The sequence below is a fragment of the Topomyia yanbarensis genome, chromosome 2 (genome assembly GCF_030247195.1).
Source record: "Topomyia yanbarensis strain Yona2022 chromosome 2, ASM3024719v1, whole genome shotgun sequence".
NCBI lineage: Eukaryota > Metazoa > Arthropoda > Insecta > Diptera > Culicidae > Topomyia > Topomyia yanbarensis.
Window position 1 is genome coordinate 368,692,242 of NC_080671.1, and position 10,281 is coordinate 368,702,522.

The following is a 10,281-nucleotide window of genomic DNA, read 5'->3' on the forward strand; positions in this document are numbered from 1 at the left end:
TTTATTGAAAATGGGTAGTTTTCTAACGGCCAATTTCTTCACTAGATGAAAACCGGTTTTCGCTGAAAACCAGTTTTCGGGTTGCTGGTGGCCAATTAGCCGAAAACCGGTTTTCAACGAAAATCGGTTTTCACCCAAGTGAAGAAATTGGCCGTAAGCAATAATGGGTATTGCGAATCTTTTCTAAAATCCACATCGTGGCGATTCAGTCATGCGCCACCAAGCCGTGCGCCGAATTACGCGCATATTCACTTTGCATTAGTGCAAGTGAAAAAACGGTTTGAAGTTTATTTTTGTTTCGTTCGCACTCATTTGTCCCACATATAGCAACAAATCGACGAAACGCTAGTTTATCTCGGGATAGACAATACTTTATTTTATCGGTGTATGAAAAGTGCGCATACATTTCAAATATCGTCAAAATGAAATCTGGCACCACTGTCCTACATATGCTGTCATTCACCTGTCAAGTGACATATCCACGGTTTTAGTCACGTTTTCTCTTTGCTTGTGGTTTGAATTTTTGCAGTATAGTGAACTATTCTATCGTTTTGTTGAGTTATTTGTTGATAAAGAAGCCTTTGAAATCGTGAACAACAAAAATCATTGTGAGAAACTTCACAGCTTGCGCTTTCTTGCTTTCGATAATGCGGCAGAAACGCTAGGCTTCGGTTTCTACGTGATATTCGTCAGCGATAAATTTTAGTAGACGCCATCAGCAAATAGGGAAAAAATCAATACCCAAACGGACCCACGAATGCGAACTCCGGTTTTCTACCTCCAGCCGATGTGAACACACTCAATTCTTGTCCTGTTGTCCCGTTTAGCTAGGGCAACATTGGGGAAGCCGCAAGATTTGCAAAATAATTGAGCGTGATCGACATTGGACGGTTGGGTGGAAAATCGCAAACCACACCAGTTTGATTTGCTCTACTGCATTGCTAGTCCAGTGTCATTGTGTCCAAGAAAGGTGAAAAATGGAAAACGATATCTCGTCGGATACTGGGGTAAATGGGATAGGATTCGCTTCGCCGCCATTGCCACCAAATTCGACGTTGGGAAGCGGTGGTACCTCATCAGAAGAGCGAAGACCCAATCGAATTATTGGTGAATGTCCCATTGCCAAACGGAGAAGAATGAATGAGTTTTTTGAGGATGATGATTATGATGACAATGACGAAGATGATGGTGCTGTCGGAAACGGTTCTCAGATTCAGTCTGATGGGATTACGAAGCTTCACGACGGATTCAAAGAAAATCTCAAACAGTTTCAAGTGTTAGACGAAGTTCAAGGCGACAATTCGGATGATGAAGATAATGGTGGTAGGTTCACTAGTGTTTTGAACTATGGGTCTGGTTGCAAACAATTTTTTATTTCAGACGACAATTTTGGCGATGAAGACGGTGAGGACAATAGTGAAGAAGGGTCTGATTTCGATTGCGAAGAGATTGAAACGATGCTTGATGAAGGCCTTCCGGAAGGGATGAAAGCAAGTGGACCCAAAGCAAAAGCTTATGAAGAGCGTTTCAAAGAAGTTTTGGAAGAAAAGGGAAGAAATCATTTTGAGGTTCTACCCGAGGGATGGGTTCAAGCGACTCACATCAGTGGAATGCCGTTGTTTCTACACACCGCTTCCCGAGTATGTACAGCATCGAGACCATATTTTTTAGGTCCAGGGAGTGTTAGGGTAGGATAGTCTGTTCTATACACACAATTATCGGTCTAAACGATGGTTCCATTCCAGAAACACGAAGTACCCCTGAGTGCTATACCTTGTCTGAATTATCGGAAAGCGTTGGAGAAGGAAGAAGAGTTGCGAAAAGAAATTGAGGCAAATGCAGCTGCTGCGGCGGATGAAGCTGCAAAGTCCACGGCCAAAGATTTAGCCTCTCAGCAACAAGAAAAACAAATGCACAATCCTCAGTTGAGTAAAATGATTGCCAGCACCACTACAACGGCAGAAGCGCAAGCCAATGCCAAAATGCTACCGCTAAAAGTCACTGCCCGAATCGAAACTGTCAACGATAACCTAAAAGCTCACTCACTAACAGCCGACTTATTTCAAGAGTACTGTAAGAAACTATTCAAATTTAAAACGATTCGAGTGATGCGCTTCAAATCGTGGGCTGCCCGACGAAAGCTTACCAAGCACCGAAAGCATATGAAGAACCTGCAGAGACCCACATTGCCGGATGGAACGAAACTGATTACATTCCCAGTGTTACACAACGAGGGTGAAAAGGGCAATGTTCACGCACGGCCGAAAAAGGAATGGATAATGAACCCTAATGGAAAAAGTTACGTTTGCATTCTTCACGAGTACGTTCAACATGCCCTTCGGAAGCAGCCAAGCTACGAGTTCAAAGAACTGGAAAATGCTGCCACTCCCTATTCCGCGACGGTTTCAATCAACGATCTCAAGTACGGTACGGGTTATGGAACAAGCAAGAAGCAGGCAAAAAGTGAAGCTGCTCGGGAGACGCTGGAAATTTTGATTCCGGATATGAAGGATAAAATCACCAGCAAAGATAACAAAAAGGATCAAAATGGATCGTCGGACCAGCAACCGGAAGCTCGTAATCTGTCGGTGTTTGACGAAATCAAAATTGAGGACCCAAGGGTGGCGGAGTTTTGTGCCAAAACTACAGAACCATCACCGCATACAATTTTGCAAACTTGTCTGCAGCGGAACTTTGGCCTTGGTGATGTGCAGATTCAGTACGACGTCAAAGCGGGTAAACATCGTAAAAATGAGTTTACAATGACCGTTGGGAAGCACACCGCCACCGTGGTGTGTAAAAACAAGCGAGACGGAAAACAGAAGGCATCTCAGGCGATTCTGCAGGTAATTCTGTGAAGTTTCGGGGATGCTTGATCTTTAGCAGATGCGGGGAAGGTGCATGTTGGGAAGTATGGTTACTGGGGTTCGTGTTCAGTAGAATCATTGTTCTCGGAGCATTCTGTGGTGGGTAAAATGTACAGTCTTAACTGGTCGTGTCAGAAAACCAGTGGCTGTTTTCAGGGCCACCACTCGTACGACGTTGTCTTCTCCTGGATGAACAACTTCAATTCTTCCCACCTTCATTCGAAAAGGAGGCTGATTATCGTCCTGAATAATTACCAACTTTCCAAGTTCCATTTGGAAAGGTGAACGCCAGCATTGCACGAAAACCAACGTCGTCCATCAAGCCTACGACGATCCTTTGCTATACCAGGATTGTACCACAGTAAAGCCGGTTGACCTGATACTGGCTTACCACTCGTTCGAGCCTTCCTTGGCAAACCCTTCCAATTGTATGCGACGAAAAAGAGTTTATTCTGCTTCCCTTAGCTCGATGGTGCTAATAAAACCAGGTGTAGCAGTAGTTTAACTACTCACAACCAAATAACTGTACGTGGTACTGAGAATGTCCTGTGGAGGAATACCTCCGGATATTAAATCTGCCGAAAAACGTTTTTCTAGGAACCTGACACAACTCTGGATCACCATGTTGGCAATTAACGTGCTCCAGACCGCGTTAAACTAACGCAATACGCAAGTTGAATAAGTTCAGAAGTAAGCAGGCGTTGTATTTCCGATGGAATTCTGTACCTTTTCGAACAACTGGGCTGCGAGAAGCGCTCCGCATAACTCTTACATAAGAATTCTCGTTTATCTGTTGTATCTTCACCAATAGACCCCCTTTTTTGTTGGAGACGAACCACTGTGACCAGTATTTAGATCTATTGCGGTATGCCCCTTGCTTAATCTAAGTGTACTATCTACTATGGCATATCACTATTGATGAATGATTGTCGTTATTGAGATACACACTCTTCCTATTTAGGCACATCACTTCGTATGAAGTTTATTACCTGTTTTGGATTTGCAGTCCAAATATCAAAAGGCTCTAATGTTCCTTTACCGACGATTCTTAGTCTGCGTATCAATGCACTGCATTCGCAGAGCAGATGCACTGATGATTTACTTTCAGATCCGCAGACGCGGCATGTATCGTTTGTAAGCTTACCAATTTTCTTCAAAAGATATTTACTCGCACAGTATCCAATAAGTAGTCCTGTCATGATGCATAGCTCTTTTTTGTTTAGTCTAAGCAACTCCAGCCTTTTTTCTCGTTGGGTGAGATAAATTTCTTTAATTGTCGCTACAATTGTTCTTTGTAGCTATGATTTCCCACTTTTTCAGCTCCATTTTGAGGGCACTCGATGAGGCTCTGCAGAATGGTTCTGGACCGGTAAAATTAGTAGAAGACTCTCTTCTTGCTAGCTCATCGGCTTTTTCGTTCACCGCAACTCCACGCCCGATTGCACACTGATAAATAACAATAACGATAATTATTTATGACGACTTATTTTCAATGCGCTTTTTTCCGCCTCAAGTTGTATCACCTGATGTAGAGGAAGGAGATGCAGCATTGCATCTAATGCTCTCGATGTAGTACTTCGCATGACACCGGTTATCGCTCCACAAGCAAGCCTTTGAAGTTTGCCTACCTTTTTTGAGCTGATGTCTATTTTTTTAGGCCACCAACAGTTCTACTGCACATCCAAAGAGCATTAGTTGCCTTGCTTATAACCTGCTTAATGCGCGCATTCAAGTTTAGTTTTTTATATTTATCCCAGATACTTTACCTCAGCGGACACTTCAATTACTGTTCCGTTGAGAAAAAGTGTTGATGGGATGTAAATGGGATTATGATTGTTTTGGAGGGAGTTACGTTCAGGACCACCTATTTACACAACTTCGAAGGGAAGTTCAGTGCAGATTGCATTCTATTTGAGATAACATAGTCACATTTTCCTCTCACGATGATAACAATATCATCTGCAAATCCAATCACTTCGTATCCCATTTCAGTTAGCTTCAATAATAGAATTTTTATTTTTGATGCTAAATGTGTTCAAGATGCATGAAACGTCGAGATTTGATGCAAACTCGAAAAAAAATTTGACGACGATTCATTTTTTTGGATTTTGGCACATTTTTGCCTTTCTCATATAGAGAGTGATTGCATAACTCTGAAAAACGTCAACCTAATCCCGGCCCGGAGGGCCGAGTGTCATATCCCATTCGACTCAGTTCGTCGAGATCGGAAAAAGTCTGTATGTGTGTGTGTATGTATGTGTGTATGTGTGTGTGTGTATGTGTGTGCGTATGTGTCAAATAATGTCACTCATTTTTCTCAGTGATGGCTGGACCGATTTGCCCAAACTTAGTCTCAAATGAAAGGTGCAATCTTCCCATCGGCTGCTATTGAATTTTGGATCGATCGGAATTCTGGTTCCGGAATAACGGGTTTAAGAGTGCGGCCACACAGAAATTTCTCATCTAATCTATAGGAAAAATAAAAAATAGAATTTTTATTTTTGATGCTAAATGTGTTCAAGATGCATGAAACGTCGAGCTTTGATGCAAACTCGAAAAAAATTTTGACGACTGTTCACTTTTTTGGATTTTGGCACATTTTTGCCTTTCTCATATAGAAAGGTTATGCAATCAGTCTGAAAAACGTTAACCTAATCCCGGCTCTAATAATTTTTTTTGACTCAAAAGGTTTCTGGATTTTAACAGGGGCATAGTTGATAGTTTAAGGAGAGGGGTTACACCCCCCCCCTCTACCGTTCACTCCTCTCTCTTAAAAATCTCCTTAAATCAGCCCTCAGACCACCATCCCATCCAGCCCTCATACCCCTCCCTTTCAACCCCATCATCTTTAAACCACCACTATATCACAAAGCAAACCAATTTAAGCTGGGGAGTCGTTCGTTCATGGAACTTTCGCCCACCTCACATACCCACCCCCGCATGACAAAATGAGTTAGCAAGCAGATAACATTGATCTAATACTGATTAGGCTAATGAAGTACGATATTTTTTGTTTCAAGTGTTTCACCGTTGACACGTAGCTCATCAAGTTCGTGGCTGGCAAGCTATTGTGTATAAATGCAAAGTGTACTAAGAATGTAATGGACATTTCCACAACTATGTTGAACATAAAAAGCCTCCGTGCTATAGTTTAGAGAAATGAGAAAGGCACAATTGCACCGCTAGGTGGATTAAAACAGGTTTTTTGAAAAATGTGTAAGTCGAAAAACATGATTTTTATTGCTTACACTCACTAAAGGAGCTAAAGTTGGAGTAAACCCCCTAATTTTTGCAATTGGTGCACAATCCAACTTAAAATTAAGTCTGATGTTTTGTGTTTCGGATTCTCCTCGTCAGTACCTAACAGCTGACTGGGCCGCTAGGTAGACACTAAATCCAAAAAAATGACACGCAACTTACGTGTACGTTCGAACGTTTGCCCCAAATTTAGCTCCTTTAGGGAGTGTAAGCACATTGGCGTGATAGCCACAAAAGTTTCGGTTCAATTTTATCCCCATCAGTATAAAACAGAACTTCTGTACCACCGGGACATCAGTCCCAACCAGTCGTTCGAACGTACACGTAAGTTGCGTGTCATTTTTTGGATTTAGTGTCTACCTAGCGGCCCAGTCAGCTGTTAGGTACTGACGAGGAAAATCTGAAACACAAAACATCAGACTTAATTAAAAGATTTTTATTGGCAACAAATATAAATTAAATGAAGTGCATTATTGTGATTTTGGATCTGCAGGATAATATCTTGTTTTGGGTGAGACTATCCACCGTGTTTGTTTAATCGGTGTGTGAATAATAGAATATGGGTTGGTCCAATTCGGACTTTTTCCCGTATATACGATCTGATACGCGATCGCGAAAAACCGTTTGAGAGGAAAATATGCGCAGTCAGTCGAGCTTTCAGGAAAACATAAGTTTTCAGAAATCGGTTGAGAGATTTCGTCGTTATAGCTCATAACATATTTTTAGGTAATTTGGCCCAGCTCTTACTTTTTATCGTATATTTACTGCAAAGTTTTATATATCAAAGAGAATTTTTCATTTCGCAATTCAAAATATAGTGAAAATCAAATAGGAATAACCAACATAGGAATTCATTTCCATTGCAAAAATTCGATAAGAAATGTGTGGTCCGAATTGGAACAGGGTTCGGGTAATTCGGACCTTTCATGTACTTTTGCGCAGAACCGTTTATACACAATACGGTAAAAGATCGGAAAAAGTCGGCTTAGAAAAAAATGTGCGCAATTGATCAGGCTTTCAGTAAAAATTATTTAATTGTGAATCGGTTGGCACGTTCCAGTTCTATAGCTCACAGACTCGTAGACCTGTTGGCCCCAACGGTGCTTGCCTAAACTAATAACATTTCAGAATAGACAATATTTTAGCTTTTAACGAATTCCTCGTCAGATTGAAGCCAAAAGCTGTGGCCACACTGTTAAAAATACGTTGAAGTCCGGTAACAGCACTCAGACGACCATAGTTGGTATGCCTGAACGGTACTCGCAGAAGAGAGTTATTGCGTAGAGCTCGAACAGGGTTCGAGAGCAGTTCCTCCGGATGCCTAGAGTATCGAGCTGTATTAACTGACAACGGTTTCCGTAGCCCAAATTTGTTTTGCCAAGGAAGATGTCGGAGTGCAAAGCTTATGAACCGGCGTTGGCCGGCCTCTATTCTACCAATGCCGCTATGGTAGTACGGATTCCAAACACTAGAATAATATTCTAGTGTTGGGCGAACCAACGTGCAATATTGATTTTAAACAGAATACGTCCCTAAAGTTCCACGATGTATGAAGTATGCGGTTTGAACGTTAGTGTCGAATCCATGATAACTCCGAGATACTTGAAGGGAGAGTGTCCCGAATGTTCGAGTCGAAGAAATAGTAGATAAACTGAGTCGGATGGTGTTTCCCCATGAACGTAACGATTGAGCATTTACTCGGGTATAAAACCATTCTGTTTAGATCACGTGCTAAAGCTTTCTAGTTCACACTGAAGAAACTCGGCATCGGTTTATCCTACGTTAGCGAATTTTTTTGGTGTTGCGAAAGAATGGCGGGGTAATTGTAATTGGTTATTGAAGTACTTGAAGTAGGGGAGGAATATTGCAGGACCGAGATGGCTTCCTTCTGGGGTGCCGAGAGTAGGCAGATAGAATCCATGAACACCAAGTTTGTCCAGCTTCGTTGTTGCGATATCATGGTTGTTTTTGTCGCAGGCCGCAGATAGATCCAAATAAATAGCATCGGTTAGCGAATCCATCTAATACATGTGTTGTGAAGAGCGGGTTGGTTATTGTCGATCGTTCAGGCATAAAACTGTGTTGCTCATCTGCAATGTAGTGTTTGTAGTGAAACGGTCTAAAACAATCAGCTCTATTTAGTTTTGATACGGCACTCAAACGCGAGATTCCTCGATAATTATCAATGTTCGATTTGTTTCCGTTTTTATGGACTGGAAATATACAGGCTGCTTTCCAGCAGGAAGGGGAAATTTTGGTAGTGATAGTTTGATATCGGAGCAAAAGGCAAATTACTGAAAGCGAAGAATACATCAGCGCTTGAAGTGCTTGGTGCAGAGCGGTGAGAGTCAGACGATGAACTAGAAGCGTAAAATGGTCCATCCGTTGTATCATTACAATTTGTATGATACTGGCCAAGAATGGCGACTTGAAAGACCAATTATCAACCCACACATACAGGATCGAGACGACTGTTGAACAAAGGGGTTAGGTATTTTTTACATAGAATATGACAACACGTTCCATTGCGACATGACCCGGAGCTCTAGTTATATGGGAGACTTTCTTCTAGCATCTGTAGTACCTACCATACACTAAAAATTAAGCGTCAGATTCACAGTCCGCGTGCGATCATTCAAGAATACATGCGAATATGCGAATGGCCACACCGTTATAAAATCGACTTTAAACACGCAAAGTTACATACACGCTAGCGTAAGCGACAAACACGTTAACATTCAAACGCTCGAGCCCGTCGCGATCACTCTATTACGCAATTAGCAACATCCACGCCAGCAGAGACAGATATGGACACCTTGAACGCTAAAACTCACACCTTTCACGCACACACCACAACAGGACTCACAATCAGACTTTACATACAAAGTCACACGCACTAATTACAGGTTTTCGTCTGGCAACCGTGGGAAGTACATCGCAAATGCAGAACTTATCATTTGAACGTCGCCCTTGGATCTTCGTTGCTTATTTTGAAGTCACCATAGTTTCGTCCATCAGGTCAAGGATGTATGAAACCTAATAGCCACCACCCTCGGCCCTTGTTGCCCATAAAGGCGCGCGGCTAACAGTCCTAGTACATACCTTCCGTTGGATCACCCCAAACTAATGAATAAAAAATTGTATATTAGAATCTCGGCCGCGCTCACATACAAAATATGCGAACGACAACAGTGATATACAAAAAAATATACACGTGGAGTTACACGCAAGCGGCATGTAAACGCTTACGCAATCAAACACAGCATCATAAAATAGTACAAATAGTACAAGAACAATTTTGAAATAATACCAGATACCAATCATGCTAAATGTCCGTTATGTCATGTGATCCTCAATTTCAAAATGCCAGTTGCCCATCATTTCTCAAAAGAATACCAAATGACAGTTTTTCTACATGTCCATTATGCCTAATGGCTCACTCCTGCGTATGACAACTATTATTACTTGCTTTGCAATGCTTTTTTCTGCTTGTCAACCTCGTAGTTTTAGTGATGGTATCGATAATCACTAATATTTTCTTTTTGAACTTTTAACTTCTATAATAAAATTCATGTTTTTGCGCCTGGATCCTGTTGTTTATTTCAAAATCCAGAGGATCCAAAAAAAAGTTTGTACCATTTGAGTCAACGCCTTCTGATCCCGATTTTCTGTACTTTCAGATCCTGCACCCGCACATCAAAACCTGGGGCTCACTTTTGCGCCTGTACGGTAACCACTCGATCAAGTCGTACAAGGAAAAGAAACAGGAAGAGCAGGAGATCACCGTACTGCAGAGCAAAGCTGCCATCAATCAACCCAACTATGCCATCCTCAGCAAGCTGAAGCTGGAAATGTCCAAACTGGAGGAACGGCAGAAGAATGTACGCGTTATCGGAACCTTCGTACCGGACGTGGAACTGCCGACGGCTTCATGTTCGAACTTGAAAAATGTCGATCTTTAGAGCGCGGGTATGGCATGATATCAGCAGTGTAGACACATTACGCTTAACTGTACTTCATCTATTGACTATCATCGACTATGGTTTGTGTTTGATCTCCTATGGAGTTCAACCAATCTAAATTCCTTTTTACGATTAATTAAATTGATCATTATTTTCCCCGAGAAGGGTTCAAAGATAGTTTTTTTTTCGGATCA

The 10,281-nt window shown here is 41.8% G+C and overlaps 1 protein-coding gene across 2 annotated transcripts; it reads left to right on the plus strand.

The window, feature by feature from the left end:
- Window positions 1-495: 495 nt before the first annotated feature.
- LOC131684473 (microprocessor complex subunit DGCR8) lies at window positions 496-10,265 on the plus strand. 2 transcript variants are annotated; one of them, XM_058967386.1, is made up of 5 exons: window positions 496-608; window positions 946-1,323; window positions 1,381-1,688; window positions 1,746-2,846; window positions 9,806-10,265. In XM_058967386.1, the coding sequence occupies exons 2-5, from the start codon at window positions 978-980 to the stop codon at window positions 10,085-10,087; spliced, it is 2,037 nt and encodes a 678-aa protein (XP_058823369.1). In that variant the 5' UTR covers window positions 496-608; window positions 946-977; the 3' UTR covers window positions 10,088-10,265. The 2 variants fall into 2 exon arrangements, with proteins under 2 accessions (XP_058823369.1, XP_058823368.1); XM_058967385.1 differs by having other exon boundaries at window positions 515-1,323.
- The last annotated feature ends 16 nt before the right edge of the window (window positions 10,266-10,281 follow it).

Bases quoted from the DNA above. Each gene is read 5' to 3' on its own strand.
- LOC131684473 (XM_058967386.1), top strand. From the start codon at position 978: ATGGAAAACGATATCTCGTCGGATACTGGGGTAAATGGGATAGGATTC. The intron at 1,324-1,380 runs GTAGGTTCACTA...TTTTTATTTCAG, and splicing joins GGATGATGAAGATAATGGTG to ACGACAATTTTGGCGATGAA. The intron at 1,689-1,745 runs GTAGGATAGTCT...GTTCCATTCCAG, and splicing joins TAGGTCCAGGGAGTGTTAGG to AAACACGAAGTACCCCTGAG.